The following is a 21603-nucleotide window of genomic DNA, read 5'->3' as shown; positions in this document are numbered from 1 at the left end:
CCACTAAGCTATACTGTGGTATTTAGAATTGTAAGATGCTTTCCAGATTCACAAGAAATGCTAGGCATTTGATACCTTACATAAAATCCTATAAAAATAAAAAAACTCGGCTTTAAGAGCATAAGTAGGAATTGGGTTCATGATAAATAAATACAATCAATACTTGAAAAAAGATAATTTAATGAAGAAAACATTTATTTTTTACAATGACGGGCAATTTGGCAATGTTTTTCTTTGACCAGCTTGTCGATGTTGGCATCGATGTTGGAAGGTGCAGAGTATTCTCGAGATGTTGGTCCGTAATCTGAGTTCTTGTCTTGGACTTCACATGCTTCATTCTGGAGAAGAACTACTCACATAAGTATGTGCTTCCTAACAAAGCAACATCTTCAAATCATGCTGGTGAAGATTAGAGAATGTGTCCTCAGAAATGTAGTCTTTGTAAAATGTAAGCAAGGGCACATTGAATAATTTTTCTCTCAAAGAAGATTTGTTTTGGAGTTCAAGCAGCTCCATTTGTATGGCAGCATTGACACTGAATGGCATTGAAAATAAATCTAAGGAAGACTGTTTTTTACGAAAATCATTAAATCTCTCTTCGAACTCACTTCACAACACAGCTAATTTTGTAGTGTATTCATAAAGAGACAAACAGTTAAGCTCAGCAAAACGCTGAAAATGAGTTAAGTCTTGGAAGTCGTGCCTCCCGAAATTTGAACTTGGCCACAAAAGCTTTGATGTGATCAAACAGAGTGTGCACCAGTTGATCTTTGGATTGTAGCTGTGTATTTAGGTCGCTCATATGCAACGAGATGTTGGTCACAAAGGCAAAGTCTGTCATCCACTTCGGATCATTAAATTCCGCAATCGGTCCTTGGTTTGCACGAGCTGCTGTATTTCGCTCCTTAAGTCAAAGACTCTTTTAAGAACCTTCCCTCTGCTCAACCAATGCACGTCACAAACCACATCACTGTGATCCGCTTTGCACTTTTGGGTCAAAAACTCTTGGAATTGATGATTCAATCCTCTTGCCCTAATTCAATCCTCTTGACGACAGTCACAATAACTTTCACGACATTCTCAAATCCAATAGTTTTCATGCAGAAATTCTCCTGGTGGATTAAACAGTGGTAATGGATGAAATTTTTTCCTTCTAGTTCCGGTTCTTTCTGTAGCAGTGCAACAAACCCTTTGTTCTTTCCTACCATAGCAGGGGCACCATCAGTTACCACATCCTCGAGGTTGGTTAAGCTGAGGTCGAAATGATGGAGTGTTTTCTTGGCGGCTTCAAGAATATTAGTGCCTTTCATTGTTCCCTTCATAGGTACGAGTGCTAGCAGTTCTTCTGTTACATTGAATTCTTGATCAATGCCACGGACAAAGATAGCCAGTTGTGCTGTATCCTTCAGATCTGTACTCTTATCTAAAGCAAGTGAATATGATGTGAATTCAAATGCCCATTTTTTTTTTTTAAAGTTCCTTCAATGTCATTGGCAAGTTCTTCGACACGTCATGCTACAGTTACTCAAGACAAACTTGGTTTTTAAACACTTCCTTATTATTTGGGCACAGAATATCCCCAGCAGTGATGAGACTTTTTCACAAACTCACCATCCAAGAAGGCTTTTGATTTTTTAGAAATTTTTTCAGCTATTACATAACTTACTTTGATGCATGCTTCACCCTCTTCCCTCTGCCTTTTAAACATACCCTGCTGGCATTTTAAATCAATTTGGAGATGGTTCACTTTGTCCACACGAAGCTGCCCTTGAAGGTGATCGAAATTGGATACATACTTTGTCTCAAGTGTCAATTTATATTGCATTCTTTTGATACTGACACTGACTCAGACAAATTAAACACACTGGCTTATCATCGATCGGCACAAAAATGTACAAATTGGTCCACTTTTCATTAAAAACCCAACAAGAATCACTTGATTTACGCTTTTTACTCGTAGATGCCATAGTGATGGAAGGTGAACCCAAAAAATGATCCAAAATGGCCATGTAACGGTTGTTATCCACTGAATATATCTCAAACTAATGAAAAAAGTCTGGCAATATAAAACCACAATAGGCTATGGCTGACATGACGAACCTACGTGCTCTTATACGAATATCACACCGTTCATGACTGACTGACAGTGGATGAGATCCTCTTGTATTTATGTGAAAACAACGAAGTATCGAGAACCTTTGAGATGTATCTCAAAGGCACTAGACAGCGCACTTGAATGAAATACTGCTTCAGCCATCTACCTGCGATGCTAGTATTAGTACTTAAGTACTGCTTGGCGCTGGTAGAAGGCTAAAGAAGCATGTCTATTTAATATTTATTTTTATAGGATTTTATGTAAAAGTATCAAATGCACAGCATTCCTTGCGAATCTGGAAAGCATCTTACAATTCTAAATACTGCAGTATAGCTTAGTGGCCAATGGGCTTCATTGAAATTATCTTTTATTTAATTGTGTTTTAACGTTAAGTAGTTATTTTTTAAATGGCCGGCAGGTCACAGCAAAGAGCTCTGTGGGCCATGCGTTGAAGACTCCTGATGTAAAGAAAGGCACACAAGGATTGAGAGTTTTAGATCTGATCATTTCATCATAGGATGTAATTGTGAGTGGGGTTTCACACATTCTTCCAGTTGGGGAGAGTTATCATGAAGTAATCACCTTGGCTGTGACTAGCTATATGCAGACTTCCATGAGAAAAGGATATATGTGAAAGTACAAGGCTGAAGATTATGACCAGCTTAGGAGATAGCATAGAATGAGGAGTTTTGTGGTAAGTAAATAAATGTTGCTTGGGAACTGAAAAAGAAATACATAACAGCATCAACGTGTGAATGTATTCCGAAGGCCAAAAGGCTGAATAAGGTAGAAATAAACTGGATGAATGGCAGGCTTAAGCATGAGATCTGGAAGAAGAAAGCTTTGGAGACAGTACAAGATGACTAATGATCAGTTATATGAAGAGTATAAAGAACAAGCCAGCAGAGCAACTGAGTTAATAAGAAAGCAAAAGTGCAGTATGAGCAGAAATTGGCAAATCAGGTAAAGAAAAACTGTGGCAAGTAGAAGGAAGAATGATTATGTTAAGATAATGTAATGGATGAAAATGGTAGAATGGTAACTGCTGCAGAAGACATTGAGGTATTCAGTGATCAATTTTTAAGGCTGTTTTATACTCATCAAGGTGCAAACATGAGGAACTTAAGTGTAGAGGACATAGGAGAGCTTAATTGTGAGTGAGCAGGAGGTATTAGAGGAAATAAATAATCTTGATGTTTGATGACACATCATCGTGCATCATAAGTGAATGCTCCAGGGAACTGCAGAAGCATTGGCGTAGCTATTTAATATGTCTCACAACAGCACAGGTTCCAAGGGAGTGGAAGGAGGGTATAATTGTTCCACTGCATAAAGGTGGTGATATGGCTGTAGCTTCAAATTATTGGCCAATCTGTATATCTGGAGTTGTGGTGAAGGTACTGGAGAGATTTGTTAGAAGTAGGATACAGAAATGGGTTAATAACAGCAGTATTCTAACAAATAAGCTTAGGTTTTGATGGTTATTCATGTCTTATTTTTCATGGTATTAACAACACCACACAATTTTATCAAAGCGATGTTTTATTAACTGCTTATATTTCACTGATTTTCAACTCAGCATCATCAGAGAGAACAACACACTTGTACATGCGACAGTGAGTGAGTGAGTGAGTGAGTGAAACTATACAATTGCAATGGACAAAAGATCAAAAGTCCTATTTTGGTGCCCTCTAATGAAAAAAAAAAAAAAAAAACAGCTATACAGGAGTTTCTCTTAGGATAACAGTCTTCCAAATTTTTGGCAAATTAATGCAACCATATTTGTTAAGGTTGGGAGAATTCTTCAAAGCCATTGCTGACTCAAAAAATAATCTTTCAGATCTGTAATGATTCCTAAATAGCACATTCGTTTTCTTCCATCTAATCCCGTGTGAAGGAGTGTCCAAAGCGTGGTCTGCCAGTCCCGACTTGCCATAGTAATAGCAGCGAATGTATTTTTCATGTTCTTCCAGGCGGATGTTAACTGATCTTCCTGTTTGGCCATAATAGGCCAAGTCACAGTCACAAGGAACTTCATACACTCCTGGGGTGTGCTAAGGGGTGAAGTTTATTCTTAGGCGAGTGGATCAGAGTTGCCAGCTTGACATGAGGTTTGAAAGTGGTGCGAAGGCTATGTTTCATCAATACTTTGGCTATCTTTTCTGATGTACCGCTGATATAGGGAATAGAAAAGGTCATGTTATTCTTGTGTATTAGGAGAGGGCACAGTAATGGGCTATGTAGTATTTTATCTATTTTGTAGGGATCATAGCTGTTGGCTAAGAATGTATGGCACATATATTGGAGTTCTGTGGTCAGAGCTGTACAATTAGAACAAATGGGTCTGGCTCTGTGTGTAAGTGTTTTTAAAATGCCATACTGTTGGACTGGATGATGATGCGATTGTTTATGTAGGTATCTTCCCTTGTGTATGTAGGCTTTCCGTAAATGGAAAAAGACAGTGATCCAGCTGAAACACAGGTGACCAATGCGTCAAGAAATGGTAAACAGTTATTTGATTATTTTTCTACTGCGAAGTGGATTTTGGGGTGTTTGCTGTTTAGGTAGGTGACAAAAGCATCCAAAGTGTCTTGTCCATGGGGCCAGATGTCAAACACCATCTACATAGCATAACCACACTTATGACTTGTATGTAGCTGTTGTAAGTACTTTGTTTTCAAAGTGTTCCATGTAAAAGTTTGCTAATGGGGGAGAGGGGGGAACCCATAGCAGTACCATTAATCTGTATGTAGAATTTTCCTTCCCATGTAAAGTAACCTGCATTCGTGTTAAATTTAAATAATTCAAAAATATCAGGGGGAAATTTAGACTTGATTAGATCAATAGTGTCTATAAGTGGTACATTGGTAAATAAAGAGGTAACATCAAAATTAACAATTATGTTTGAATTTTTTAGGATCAGATTTTTAATCAGTGTTTTGAAATGGACTGAATTTTTTTCAAAAGTAGAGGAGTTGCCAGTATATAGCAAGGCAAGTGACTTGGCTAAATGCCGGGCCAGTTTATGTGTGGGACTATCTATGCTATCGACTATGGGGCATAGGGGGGGGGGATATTAGTTTTGTGGATTTTTGGTAATCCATAAATACAGGGTGGTTTAACATGAATTGGTTTTATTTTCCTGATGATTTCTTTGAGGCCATGCCGTCACTTTTTTTAGTAGTTTCCAGACTTTTTTCTTTCGAGACATCGTAAGCAGTTAATAAAACATCTGATAAAATTGTGTGGTATTGTTAATACCGTGAAAAATAAGTCATCAATAACAGCAGTATTCTCTGTGGATATCAGAAAGAGTTACTTATGTACTATAACAAAGTGACAAATGATCCATATAATGTGACAATAATCCATATGAGGCCTCATAAGTATTGTGCACAGATCAGATTTGGTTGGCAAGTTTCACAGTGATGAGAATATGTTGGAAAGGGTCCACAAAAGATTCACAAAGGTGGTCAGTGGTCTTTGGAATATAAAGTACAAGGACAGATTGAGAGAAAGTAAATTGCAAAGCCTTGTCGTGAATGGGAGGAAGGGGGAGGATATGATTGAGACATATCATTATTACATAACACCTCCAGGGAGTCCAAAGACTCATCTGGGGGGGGGGGGGGGGGACACCTGATCTACAACTCTCTGTCTCCACCATTCCACTAACTGCAACTACCTACATCATCTACACCAGTGCAATCTACCCTACCATCACCACTGTTTTCACAGACAAACAATCACAAACATCCATGCCCAAGGCAGGATTCGAACCCGCAGCCTTTTAGCTGGAAAGTGGATACACTAACCACTCACCAAACAGGCAGGCAAACGAACACCGATGTGACTGTAACAACACCCCAATGCACTCCCGGCACTCTCTCCCTCTCTCAGGAAGCTCACCATCTGCTATAGGCTCATTGCCGCCTTGGCCATGTGTGTGGTACTGTCGTAGGTTGCTCCATCAATGAGACAAAAGTCTCAATTTCCTCCATCCTACTAGAGCAGTGCTTCTCAAACTTCTGGAAGTCAGGGTCCTCTTTGGAAAAATTTAAATATTTCACAGGCCCCCTCGAAAAAAAATCGTAATATAGACATATATTATTATAATATTTATTGTATTTATATTCAATACAAAACATACACAGCTAATATTGCAAAAATCAAATGCAAATATTACATTTTAGCATCTTACATACACATTTGACATGGCACATTATCTCATATTTTTATATAGATAGATATATTGTTATTGTACATTTGCAGTACAAGCACATGAAATGTAAAATGATTAGTAATAAAGAAAGAATTAAAAACATAAAAGAAGTTTAATAACAATTTAATGTGATGGATGTGTTTCAATACTGCTACACCAATATCAGGTGAAATATTTGAAACTGCAATTCTTAGATTTCTGCTTTGAAATGAAACTTATATGAATAAGCATATATTTACTAATATTATTTAAGCGCTGAAATATGCAGGAAGCAAAATTTGGGAACATGCACCAATGTGTGATTTTTACGATTAAAATATAAAAAATAACAAAAAATAATAAATAATAAAAATTAAATATGTTTCTTTTAAGATAAAAAAAATCTAATTAGTCTTAAAAGATTTTAAATTTCTTTTCATTATTTCACAGCCCTCCCCTTAACAAAACAAAACAAAACATACAAAACTTACTTTACAAAACATACTTTCCACAGTTTGGGAAGCACTGTACTAGAGGACCTCTCATCAATTAGTTGTTATTTTTCATAGAAAGGGGGGGGGGACAACAAGAGGCCATTGTTGGAAACCATATAAGGAGGGTGTGTGCAGAGGAGCAAGAAGCATGTTCTTTGTATGAAGAGTGGTTGGTGAGTGGTGAATACATTGACTGAGTGTGTTGTGAATGTTGACACAATGAATCGGTTTAAGATACGGTTGGATAAGCATTGTGTGCGATAATGTGTACCTCTCACGATGAGTCTCTGACTTCATGGAAGCCAGATAATAATAATAAATGTTCATATTTTTCATATTTCTGAACAGCTAGACCATATCTAGCTTATCAAATCTCATAACTCTCATTTGGCACAGCATGAAACTATTAACACAAATCACAGGATACAAAGGATTAATACCAAAATTTTACGTAAATCTCTGTATTATTATTATTACCATGAGACCCCATGTAATCAAAGACTCATCTGGGAGGTCCTTTTATCACACACACACACTGCTCATCATACCATGCCTTGAACACATTCAAACTCCTCACTACAAGCACCAGACACCACACTCTCAGGCAAGGCATTCCAATCATTTACAACTCTGCACGAAAAAAACCTGCTTCTCACTCCCCTACTCACGCTCTCTTTATACAGTTTTGAGGGATGACCTCTGGTTCTCTCCCAATCTCCCACTATTTTCTGTTGAACCTCTCCAGCATTGATCCTATAATCAATGCTGGAGAGGTTCTACAGACCCTTACCAACTTGTAGGTCTCTATCATATCTCCCCTCTTCCTCCTGTCCACCAGACTCTGCAAATTACATCTTCTCAATCTTTTCTCGTACTCGACATTCCAGAGGTCAGAAACTCCCTTAGTCAATCGTCTTTGGACCCTTTCCAACATTTCATCATCCTTCTGAAAACCAGGTGACCAAATCTGGGCAAAATAGCCCATGTATGGCCTAATCAAAGCCTTATACAATGGAACAAGAATTTCCCTACTTCTACACATCAGTGTCCTCTGCATCATTCCCAGAAGCCTTTGTGTTGTCTTCACAATTTTGGCTATGTGCCCCCTAAATTTCAGATCCTTATCCACTAACACTGCCAATCTCTTATTTCTTCCATCTCCAACAATATATCCTCACCAAGCATAAATTCTGCATCCCATCTTTGTTTTCCAAATTTTAAAACCTTACATTTTGCAACTTTGAATTCACATCTCTATTTCCGTGCGATATCATTCAATTTATTCAGGTCTTCTTGTAAGGCCACAACATCTTCACTACTCTTCATGGTTCATCCCAACTTTGCATCATCTGCAAACAACTGAAAATCTCCATCCAAATCTTCACCTATATCGTTAATATACAAGTTAAACAGTAATGGCCCCAAAGCAGACCTCCTGAGGCACTCCACTAGTGACTTTCCCTTCCTGGATATCGCATCCCCATACACAACTTGTTGATACCTATCAGATAGTCAGTCTCCAATCCAATGCATTAATCTAATATCCAACCCCATCTGCTCTAGTTTGACTATCAATTTATCATGAGGTACTCTATCAAAAGCCTTTGTGAAATCTAAGTATATTACTGTGTCCTCTGTCCTAGGAAGGTCACTTTATTGTAATACGTAAGTAGATACTAAAACATGACCTCCCTTTAGCAAATCCATGCTGTCCATCAAAGATAATACCATTGTTGTCAACCCAACTCTGGATTCTAGTTCTCACAAGCTTCTCCAACCCACAACACCTGACACACAGATAGGCCTATAGTTTGATGCTTGAGTTCGATCACCTCCTTTATGAAGTGCCACAATCTTGCCCTCCTTCCACTCCTTAGGGAGTTGACCGAGTGCAAGATTGGCATTAAAAAAAATATGTCAAGGCAGGTGTCAACTTCCTGGCGCATTCTTTCAGAATACGTGGTGATATATTATCAAGTTCCACACCCTCGTTAACATCTATATGTTAACGTGGTGATAATATATCACCACGCATTCTTTCAGAATACGTGGTGATATATTATCAAGTTCCACACCCTCGTTAACATCTAGTTTACTCAACTCCTCATACACTTCTTGCTCACCTACAGTCAGTCTCTCCTCCCCATCATCAAGTGCTCTCAATCCCTCCATGAAGTCACATTCACAAGATTGAAAGATCTTTATGAACTGCTCATTAAGTATCTCCACCACACATTCTGCAACAGATGTATTTATACCATTTTCTGCAATCAATGTCATACTTCCATAATCATTCTTTCTTTTGCTGGCTACATATCGAAAGAACTCCCTAGGATTCTTTTTGGCTTCATTAGTCAACTGCTGTTCATACCTCTCTTTAGCTACCCTCACCAACCAAGTCACACTCCTTGCCTGGTCTTTGCTGATCTCATGGAATTGGTTATTTCCACCTCTTATGCTGTCTCCACAATGCTCTCTTTCTCTGTATCGCATGCTTAATCTCTTTATTTATCCATCTCACTCCTACCTTATTTAACCTTCTCACCCTTGGAATACACTTAGACATTGCATCTACTAGATAGTTTTTGAAAATCCCCTAAGCTGAATTGAGATCTTTTCCAGCTAACTCCTCATTCCATGCTTCCCCCCCCCTCCCACTTATAGTTCCACATATACCCTTTTCTCACAGAGGTCCTCACACTGCTGCCAACCATCCAAGTAATCACCTCATGGTCACTCTCACCAATTGGTGGATGATTTGACACCTCATTTATAATTACATCCTCTGATGAGATGACCAAATCCAAGATTCTCAATCCTCGCATGCCCTCTGTTACATACTATCTGAGGTAGGTATCCCTCAAAAACTCAAGAAACTCATTTTCTTTGTTTCCAGTTGCTATCTCATCATTCCAGTCTATATTGCCATAATTAAAATCGCCCATAATGATCACCTTTTTCTTATTTGCTTGGCTAATTTGATTATACATTTCATTATCACCACCATCTACTTTACCTGGTCTATCCAACCAAGTATTTGATTCCATTCACCTCTATCTCACACCATACTGCCTCGAAACCACTGGCACTATTTCCCTCTTGCATATCTACTTTGTATGGACATAATTCTTTCTCTATCATCAATAACACCCACCCCCTTCCTTTTTACCCCTTCTATCCTCACGAAACACATCATACCCTTCCATCTCTATTCCTGTCAGGATGTCATCCTCTTCCAACCATGTCTCACCTGTAAAGGAAACATGTATAAAAATGTATAAATATGAACATTTATTCAAAGAAAGTGCTGAAGCTCCTCTTTATTGATTAAACTTTAATCATAATGACTGCATTTCTATCCTTAAAGTTTGGGAAATTATTTTCTTCATCCAAATTAAGTAGTATTTTTTATAACAAATTATTTTTATACTAATTTTTATAACCAATATTATTTTTATCTATAGAGGGAACCAATGTAATATACACTTTGCTGTTTCTTTTGTTGAATTTCATCACCGCTGTTTTTCACTTATAATGATGATACTACATGAAAAAGTTACACCATTACTAACTTCTGATTAATAATTTTCCTCCAAATTAATCTGTTACCTGTCAAGACTCCAATATCATCTGATCTTATATTTCTCTCTTAAGGACCCTTTTTACTGTATCAATCCATCTACATCTTGATCTTCCTCTGGATCTTTTTCCTGTCAACTGTGCAAAGAACACCTGTTTTATTAATCTTTCCTTTCTCATTCTGTCAAGTGACCTGAGATTAGCTTTCTGCTAACAAATTCCTGGATGCTAACAATGGCAAGTTCTTTCCTAATATCCTCATTTTTAATGTGATACTGCCATTGATGCCATCTGTTCACTCCACTAATCTTTCTCAGAACTCTCATATCAGAGGTCTTTGATCAAGTGTTTTCATTTCTAACCCGGCTCTCAGATCCATAAGTTAAATGGTTTGGACACTATCTTGTATATAGCTAATTTAGTGTTTTGATTAATTTCTTTCTTATTCCATATAAATTTATTCGGTCAACTTCCTATGATACCAGCTTTACTAATTCTGTTGTCTATTTTCACATTTAATTTACCATCTTCACTAGATATTGTGCCTAAATAGCTGAAATGTTTTATTTGTTCTATAGGTTCACCATTCAGGAAGAAATGTGTTTGTCTTCCTATTTTCATTGTCTCTGTCTTTTTATTGCTGATTTTCATACCAAATTTATTACAACAGTTATTCAGTTTTGTCAGGGAATTTTGCAGACTTGTGCTGGATTTATTCAGAAGTTTAACATTATCTGCATGAAGTGAAGAGCTAATATTAACATCAACAATTTTGATATTAGATTTAATAACACTTTCCTTCATAATATGATCCATAGAGATAATGAATAACATTTAAGATAATGTGTGGATGTAATATAGCTGATGCCGATTCTAAAATATACTCTCTCAGACCTTTAATGATTTCTGTGTAATATTGATGCCTTCAGAGCATAGTCTACCAATTCCAACATTCTATCTTGCCATTGTGTTCTTCAAGGTAGCAGATGTCAACTGATTTACCAGTATGTCCAAAGAAGAATGATAAAGATGAATAAGTAGTTAAAAGTGACAATCATATTTACAGAGAACTTTGGCTATCTTTTCTGATGTGCTCTTAATATTAGGGATGGGAAAAGTTTGCTGTGATCTTGTGTGTTGCTTGTAGGAGAGGTGGAGGTTGCATTCAGTATTTTATCTATTTTAACAGAGGTTGTAGCTATTGGTTAAAAAGATGTTATGAAGGTATATGAGCTGTGTCCATTTGAATAAATAGCTCTGGCTCAGTGAGTCAAGTGTTTTCAGGATATCATACTGCTATGAAGGATGGTGCTGTGATTGCATATGTAAATGGAAAAGGATAATGAGCCATTAGGAAGTTGTGTCACTAGGATATCTAGAAAGAGAAGACAATTATTACTTTCGTTTTCTATGGTGAAGTTTATTTTAGGATACTGGCTGTTAAGATGCACTAAAATGTATCTATTGTGTCTGGACCATGAGACCAAATAGCAAATACATAGCACAGTATAAGGTTTAGGTGTGGTTGTGTTGAGTGCTTGGTTTTCTAAATGTTCCAATATAGAAGTCAGATGGGGAGGGCAAGGATAGGAAGAGGGAAATCCACTGCAGTCCCATCCAACTGATTGTATGTTTTCTTCCTTTCCATAAGAAATAATCGGAATCCATGATGAATCTGAATGATTCAATTATGTCAGGGGATATTGTGGCTTAATGAGGTTAAGGGTCTCTGTCAAAGGTACATTAGCAAACAGTGAAGAAATATCAAAACTGACCACAATATCATAATCTGTCAAGGTTACATTTTTTATTAACGAGTAGAGAATTTTTAATAGATAAGGAAGAGTTGTCTGCAAGGAAGAAAAGTGATTTGGATAAATTTTTGGCCAGTTTATAGGCAGGGCTGTCTGTGCTGTCTACTACTGGATGAAAGCCGGTGTTAATTTTCTGAATTTTGGGGATCCCACATATCCAGGATAGTTATATGGGGTTCCGAAACATGACTAGTAGTCTCTTTGGACCAAGATGTAATTTTTTATAATAATTTATCGAATTCTTTCTTTTGAGATTTTGTCTGATCCCAATCTGATAAGTTGTTGAGATGTCCTTAAGGAGATGACTCATTTTTCACTTCTGCTGTTTATACTGTATAGCATTATTATGGATATCTCATTACAGAAGCAGCACATGTTTTGTATGATGATAAAATCTGAGTTTCCAGGAACCTCCGATTTTTATCGCATGAGATAGATAAACTGAGAAAAACATGCAATTAACAGACCTATGAGAATTTACAGGTAGGACGTAGGACTAATTGCCTTTAGGTTTAGGTGCTAGATATTTAATGAAATGAAAGAACAAAGATGTATTTGTAACAGTTTAATTCTTTCAATAGCTCATCTCTGTTACAGAGACATCTTTTTTTTTTTTTTTTTTTAACTCTTGAAGATGTCTCTTTAGTGGTCACTAAAAAGTCCCTTATACCAGCCACATATAGTGCTTGCACTCTGGGATCATTTATCACATCATATTAGAGATTTTGTGGACATTTACCTATGTTGGATTCCAAGTAATCACAGGATCAAGGGAAATAAGGATGCATGCAATGCAGAGATCAGCTTGTTTTTTTATGCTGATTGAAAGGAGATCATAAAACAAAAATTAAATGGTGAGATCTTTAACAGACTATACCAGGTTAAGCTTGAAATTAATCCAGGAATTGTAGAGAGGGAATTGTTCTTACTTAACTCTGCATAGGTCGCAGTCACATTACACACTTTTTCCAACTGAGGGGTATGGCATGCCAATTTATGAATGCTGTAATTATGTTTTAGCAATTGACTGTATTTTAATAGGGCATCCTAATGACTGCAGACTACAACTTTCTATCTGGTTTGAAGCTATTAGGAAAACTTAGATGATAGTGCTTGAAGAACTGAGATAATTGAGTTTCCACTAGGAAAAACAGGTGCAGTTTTGCAGACTGTAAGCAGAAGTAAGCATTATCGAAGGTGGAACTAAAACTGTGTATAATTGTGAAGTGAATCTGAAAGGCTTCGGAGGATTTGTTTTTATCTGCATGTTGATTTTCTTTGCTTGATTTTTCATGTTTTGTTTTTAGTTGAGTTGAAATTGGGTGAAATATGGAATATGCAGTAGTAACAGATTCTTCATAAAGGCTGTATATATGAAATATTTCACCCAATTCCTCTGCTAATCATGACCTTGGGAATGCCTCCTATATCCCACTTTTGTCAGATTCCATTCTGCAGCACATCTAGTAGAACAGTGACAATAAGATTATTCACTATCTGACCACTAAAACTCCTGATTATCATAGATTCAGTCCAATAACTAGTCTTTGGAATAAGTGTTCTTTCAAAAGCTGTCCCCCTGAAGAATGTTAAAATGTCAGATCTCTCCATGATGCTGACTTAATTCTGAAAAACCACTCAGATGTTGGAAAAAACTGGAGAAAAGCAAACTGGATTTTTGCTCTAGAGTTCATATATAGTTTCTGGTTGCTTCAAACATTCAACCAGCAAAGAGATGATATTACATTAGGTGATATCATCTCTTTGGCAGTAGACGAAAGTCATCTACTGCCTATTAACTTCTGGTTAACACTTTTTCAGAACAACATAAATATAGGCAGAAATTTGTAACAGTAATAATGGTAGTAGTTATGTTCATATCGGCAATCATTTGGGATGGCATTAGATTTAGTTTCTATTATCTGTAAATGCATTTCTAAGATGCAAGTATTAGCTGTTGACACTAACATGATAGCATTAATTATCATGTTTTAACTGATTACAATAGCAATTCTTGGGTGAAGATTAACAAACAAATCTTTAAAGCATGCAAAATTTGAAAGTTTCAGGAACAATAGATGGCCATTTGCTACTCACTTATGAATGAAGGGAGGGAGCACTTTTAAAAATTAATAATCATCACTTTAGTATGGTTTTAAGTTTTCAGTCAAGTTTCAAGGTTTATTCTTTGAGGATCTGTAGAGGGTCTTCCAAGTCTTGGAAGGTTATGACACTATCTGTCATAACCTGCTTTGGCATTACATTCACATCCAATATGCAAAAAAACTTTTACTCATAAAGATCTTATCCACACAAACAATTGCATTATCTATAGTCACTTTAAACTAGCAATATACACATATATTTTTCTATTTAAGAAAATTACTGACCATTCAAGCCTGGATCTCCAGCTAATCCCTTAAGTCCTCCAAATCCAAGCAAACCTGGTAAGCCACTCTCACCAATTTCACCTCTCAAACCTGGAAGTCCATCTTCAGCAGGATCACCCATTGGGCCTCTCTCTCCAGGGGGTCCAGCAGTACCCTGAAGCCCAGTATCTCCTTTTGGTCCTGATAAAATTAGTGAATCACTCACTTGGGCTGGTTCCCCTTGCTCACCTGTGTCTCCTGAAAAATAAGAAAAAAAGAAAGTTAATAAACAATAAATGTTTCCTAGTAATTAAGTGCTTTATATTAGTTCTGGATAAAAGAAACTAAATAAGAAGCTTCATTCAGAGATATTTTATTATTATTATGCAACACCTCCATGGAGTCCAAAGACTCATCGATATAGACATATTTTAACTGTAAAATTAATTAAATTACAATATATAAAAATAGGTTCGGTATGTTCACACTTGCTGTCCTTGAAATATGCCACTCTTAGGCACTGTATTAGTTGTTTAGTGGTTACAATGGCCCTGATTATTATTTTTATTAATACCAGGCCTCCACTGAGTCAAAAGACTCACTGCAGGAGGTACACACTGTCACATACACACAAAGCTTATCCAATGTATCCACCACATTTTCAGGTAACATATTTCACTCACCAACCACATTCCATGCACTCCACACCCTCCTTATACAGTTTCCAGAGACGGTGTCTTGTTCTACCCCAGTCTTCTATCGTACAAAAAATTTCTTCTGCATTAACTTGTTACATTAAACCTTACCAAATTTATACTGCCTCAATCATATCTACTCTCTTCCTATTTGTGAGAGACTGCAAGTCTGTCTTCTAAAGGCCAGATTACTACTCTAATATAATCTTTACTAGACACTCTCTCTCTCTCAATATATATATATCCTGATCCTCATAAAAACTGAGTGACCAAATCTGTATACAATAATCTATAAGACCTAAAGAAGGCTATATTCAATGAAACTATAAATCTCTATTTCTACATGTCAAAGTGCTTGGCATAATCTGATGTGCATAAGTTGTGCAATGCAATACCTAAAGCTTAGTTCTCTGTCTACCATCACTTTCAGATCTCTCTAATTTACCTCCTCCAGAATTTCTCCACCATATGTACACTTTGCATCTCAACCCTAACTACCAAATTTCAGAACACCTTATATTTCACAACATTACACTGCAGTTCCACTCACTTGCCCTAAATTAAAGATACCAAGAAATTATATACTTGGCATCCTTGTGCCTGAAATATAATCAGGACTAGGGCAACTCATATGTAGAAGCTAATGACTTCTCATCACTTGCCCTAGTATCCCATAATGCAAAGCACATATCCTTAAAGGTATGTTATATTTAATGTGTTGTTTGTGTTCTTTTTTATGGATAGGATTGCACGTCCAGTTTCCCCAATATAAGGTAAGTTACAGGTGCAATAGTTGCAATAAACTCCAGGGTGTGCAAAAGGGAAGAGGATCCTTAGAGGCATTGAATTCTTCTTCATGTAGCTTCCTCAGTGAGAGGGTGCAGCACCATGTCTTTCCAGTTCTCTCTGTTGGTGGCTTTCTTTTTTGTGTCTGCACAACCATGTGATCCAGTTCATGATCTTATATCTTCAAGCCATGTCCTTCATTTTTTGCCTCTTGATCCTTTTCCTGTAATCTTTCCTTCTAAAACTGTTGAACCTCTAAGTACATGTCCTGCCAATCTCATCTTCTCTGGATCATTTCCTGTAGTAAAGATCCCTGTGTTCTCATTCTCTGTAGGACATCTGTATTTGTCACATGTTCTGTCCATGAGATTTTCAGAGCTCTCCTATAGCACCACATTTCAAAGGCCATTATCTGTTGTTTTACTCTTTTCTTGAATATCCAGGTCTCACTTCCATATGCCACACCAATGTTCTTATCATTCTTTTCTTTGTTTCAATATCCACAGAACTTCTGAGCAGATCTTTATTTTTCCAGAAGGCATCTTTAGTTATGGCTGTTCTTATTTTTATTTCTTTATCTTGCTTTCCATCTGCAGTAAAGTAGGTGCCTAAATATTTGTATTCTGTTGTATGTTCAATTTTCATATTGTTTATGAATATATCTGGCTCGGATCTGTTTTCTTTTGAGATTTTTATAAATTTGGCCTTTTTTTTGCATTTATATCTAATCCAAATTCTTTACCTTCTTCAATTAGTAGCTGCAGTAATTTGATTAATTTATTTCGGGTTTTCTGATATTAAAATGATATCATCAGCATATCTAAGATTGTTGTATTTTATACAATTGATACTAATTACTATTTTTTGTTTTTCAATATTTTTCATCACTGTCTCACTTATAGGTTTGGTGAAAGGATGAACCTTGTCTAACTCCTCTTTTTATTTCACTGCAGAAGCCTCAGAGTTAAACAGCTGCATTTTCTGTTTGGTGTAAATCATTTTTATAATCTTAAGTATATGATCATCTATGTCTAATTTATCTCATATATTGAACATTTTATTATGTTTTACCCAGTCAAAGGCCTTCTGAAAGTCTATGAAGCATATGTAAATGTTCCTATTTCTTTCAAGTGATCTTTCTATTAGTATTTTTAGTTCCAGGATAGCATTAATGGTTCCCATTACTCTTCTGAAGCCTTTCTGTTGTTCACTCAATTCATCAATTAAGGCTCTTTCAATTTGTTTATTAACAATGGTTAAAATAATGTTAGATACATGGGATATTAGGCTCACAGTTCTGTAATCCTTGCAATTTTGTGCATTTTTTTTCTTTGGAATTGGTATGAGATAGATGTAAAAACTTCAGGTAATTGTATTGTTTTATAGATGCCCTGAATGGATTCCACTAAACAGTTGTTCTTATTGTCAGTCAAAGCTTTCAGCAGCTCAGCCGGGATATTATCGCACCCAGGGGATTTATTATTAGGAAGATTCTTAATTACATGTTCTATCTCCTTTCTTGTCAGTAGAGTGGTATCTGTTGTTACATTTAACTTAATGTGTCATGAATCATCTATCATGTTACTATTATCGTCATCATAGAGATCTGATAAGTACTCCACCCATCTTCTATTTATCTTTTCCTTATCAATGATTATGTTTCCATCTATGTCCTAGATGTTATTAGATTGTGTATTTTGCTTTTCCATTCAGTTCTTTCACTTTCAGGAATGCTTCTCTGGTTTTGTTCCTATTTTGTAATTCTTCTATCGTAGTGCACTGTCTATTTATCCAATTTTCTTTCAATCTTCTACATAACTGTTTGATTCTTTTATTCAATGTTTTATATCTTAATCTTTCTTCTTCATTTGTTCCTCGTTTCAATGTTCTTCTTTCATCGATAAGGTTGATTACTTCTTGTATTATCAATGGTTTTTTCTTTCTTTCTTCTTGTTGATTGATGTGGTTTTTAGCAGATGTTATGATAGCTGCTTGTAGTCTATTCCACTGAGAGGGTTCATTTTCATTTTGCAACTGTACAAACAGCAGTTCTGAAACATTTTCATTAAATTTTGATTTTACTATTGGATTTTGTACCATTTACAGATCCCATTTTAGAGATTGACTTCTTTTAATTTTTATTGTTTGCAGGCAAATATTCATCTTCATTAAGACCAGTCTATGATCAGATCCACAGTCAGCACTTGGCATCACCTTTGAGTTCCGTATTCCATTGAAATAATGTTTACTGACCACAATATAGTCTAATTAATTTTCGTATCTTGCATCTGGACTCCCATGTGTATCTTGCTGTTGGTTTTTGCTCAAAATAAGTGTTAGTTATGATGAGACTGTGCTTGTTACAGAAATCAATCAGTTTTTGTCCTCTCTCATTCTGAATTCCAAGTTCAAATGGGCCCACATGTGCAGATGTTCTCTCTGATCCAACTTTTGCATTCCAGTTGCCCATAGCACAAACAACTTGATTTTTCTTGCCTCCAACTTCCTTTATACACCATTCTATTTCATCATACATGTTATATATTTCTGCTTCCTCATTTAGTTCTGTAGGAGCACATATCTGAATGATCAGCATATCTCTAGGTTTGGACTTCATTAGAATTGCCATTTCTCTATTTTATTCTTTGATTACATGGATAATGTTGTTATTAGTTTTCTTCTCAACAATGAATGCTACACCTCTCCTTGATACTTCACTACCTGACATATATATATATATATATATATATCTTGCCATTTGGAGGTTTCGACTCAAAATCTGATGATCCTTTCCAAAAGGTTTCACTTATTCCTAGTATACTAATATTCAATCTCACTCATCACATTAGCCAATTTCCCACATTTATTCAATCCTCTTACATTCCAAGTAGCAATATTTGAGTAATTTCTGCATTGAGTTTCTTTATAGCAGTCACAGACTGATGATACCGGAAGGCCTGCTACATCACCCTGATACCACCATTCCGGGCATATTGAGACTACCCAGGCTTTATTTCTTTTCTGTTTAGACATGGTGCTTTACATAGCAGCAGTTTTTACAGAATGGACTGTCAGAATCATCCAATCCCCAATATGAATGCAGGACCGCAGCTGTCGTTGTTTAGTGAGTCCCATGGACCTAGCTGGGAGGTCTACAAAGTAGTGCCACCGACTATCCCCCTCATCCATCACCAATGGGACGCCCCAATGTGCTGTGACAGCCCAGCAACCAGGAAGCATTGAATATGTTTTTTTAATTTTAAAGGTGGTTTAAAAGTGGCATTAAGATTATAATGATGTAGGATTCTATTAATTTTTTTCTGATAACCCTTTAATGTATGGGAGTGGTATGGTTTTACTGTAATCTATATTACTTTTTGATGAAGTTTTATGAAGAATTTTATTAATAGCATTTTTGCTATATCCGTTATTTATAAATGTACTGCTAATCATTTTTAATTCTTGTTTAAGAGCTTGTTCATTAGAGCAAATTGTTACAGCTCTGTACCTTGGGAACACCATATATTCTGGGGAAAATGGGCATAATGGGGTATTAGTTTTTTAACCGTGTCTGATAGCCAAGAGGTGACAGACTTAAGTAATTTCAGTTTTTTTCTTTTATCCTGTTTGTCGGATTATAGTTTGCAAGCTGTATGCAATGATTGCAACACTTGTGAGTGACATCTCCATGAATTATGAGAACTCTTTCTTTCATGCTTACATGGTGATCAGAATACATTATGAAACTTATGGATACAAGTACCGTGTTAGAGCAAAACTTTAGTTTAATATAAACCAAAATATACGCTCGATGTTTTGAGTTAAAAAACTAATATCCCATTATGCCCGTTCTCGCAGAATATATGGTGTTCCCAAGGTACACAAACATAACGTTCTGCTTCGGTTTATAGTTGAGGAAATAGACAACCCTAATTATCACCTAGCCAAGAAATTAGTGTTACCCTCCAGAGTTGGTAGATCATTCTTCCTCCTATATAAAGAACACACAACACTTCATAAACAAAATTAAAAACTTAACGCTCGGCAAAGATGATTTATTAGTCAGTTTTGATGTTTCTACCCTTTTCACAAATGTCCAATCAGTGACACAATTCTTCTTCTACAGAACAAATTTCCACCTGATATTATGGCTCTCTTTGTCCAAATACTATGTTCTGGTTACTTCGTGTGGCAAAATAAATTTTACCTACAAAAAGAAGGTATGGGCATGGGCTCACCACTGTCCCCTCAATTGCTAATTTTTATATGGAAGCTTTTGAGCAAAGTGATCTTGATTCCTTTACTCTAAAACCTAGAGTTTGGCTTATATATGTTGACGATGTTTTCGTTATCTGGCCGCACAGCTGCCAAACACATTCCTTAGATATCTGAACAAACAACATAAGTGCATACAATTTACTATTATAACATATAAACACGTTTACAAAGATTTATAAACATTTACCAAGAATATTATATTTTAATTTGCCAAATATTTCAGTCTGAAAATAACAGACTATCTTCAGTGGCTACATAGGAACAATTTTTAACAAGGTGGAATACCAACAATTGATCATTCAAACAGAGAACGAGCCGCATGATGTTATATCGGTAAGTATTGAAGAGAGGAAAACATTTTTTATCAGAGTAATGATTAAATTAAAGATATTAATTCACAAATTCATATAATAATCTTAATTTATAAATAACATTAGCCTATGTAAGAATTAAAAGTCTTAATTTAAAAAATAAAATAAAATTAATGTGTTATCCTGATTAAACTTTCCCAAATTTTTGATAAAGATATACGGTCATTTCAATTCAAGTTTGGGTGTTGAAGTAAGGCCCCAGCACTTTCTTTAAATAGACATTCAAATTTATAGGCGACACCTGTGTAGGAGGCGAGTCTTGGACCAGAGGATGTTGTGGCTTGTCTCCATTCTGTGCTGAGCTAATCCAGACTTATCGGATTTGTTGTACTGAATGTATGATTGATGTTCTTGAATTCTTTTTTTCTATAGAGCGTCTTGTTTGTCCAAAGTAGGATAGATTGCAGTTACAAGGAACTTGTTATGCACCAATAGAACACATTAATTTTTTTTTAATTTTTTTAAAAATTTTTTAATTAAGACTTAATTCCTACATTAGTCAAATGTTATTTATAAATTAAGATTATTATATGAATTTGTGAATTAATATCTTTAATTTAATCATTACTCTGATAAAAAATGTTTTCCTCTCTTTAATACTTAGTGATATAACATCACGTGGCTCATTCTACTTTTGAATGATCAATTGTTGGTATTCCACCTTAGTCTGTTATTTTCAGACCGAAATATTTGGAAAATTAAAATATAATATTCTCATGTAAACATGTTTATATGTTATAATCTTAATGTCACAAGTGTCTCTAAAGAATTGCAATTTACTATTGTAATTGAAAATCAGAACTTGTTCCTGTTCCTGGATACACAAGCCTACACACACACACAGGCCAATATATACATGCTAACTCATATCACCACCCTTTGCAAAAATTTGGCATCATCCACACCCTCAAAAATAGAGCT

At 35.9% G+C, this 21603-nt stretch overlaps 1 protein-coding gene across 1 annotated transcript in view; it reads right to left on the bottom strand.

The window, feature by feature from the left end:
• Positions 1-21603, bottom strand: part of LOC150100509 (uncharacterized) — a 1094033-nt gene that overhangs the window by 53394 nt on the left and 1019036 nt on the right. Inside the window, exon 37 of the mRNA XM_090402670.1 lies at positions 14574-14810. Within this exon, the coding sequence (XP_090258796.1) occupies positions 14574-14810 (237 nt within the window). The remainder of the gene's footprint in view (positions 1-14573; positions 14811-21603) is intronic.

The sequence above is a fragment of the Typopeltis vanoorti genome, chromosome 13, assembly GCF_054136105.1.
Source record: "Typopeltis vanoorti isolate ZY-2024b chromosome 13, IOZ_Tvanoo_1.0, whole genome shotgun sequence".
NCBI classification, from domain to species: domain Eukaryota; kingdom Metazoa; phylum Arthropoda; class Arachnida; order Uropygi; family Thelyphonidae; genus Typopeltis; species Typopeltis vanoorti.
Note: the sequence above shows the minus strand (reverse complement) of the source record. Positions and strands in the feature narration are given on the sequence as shown.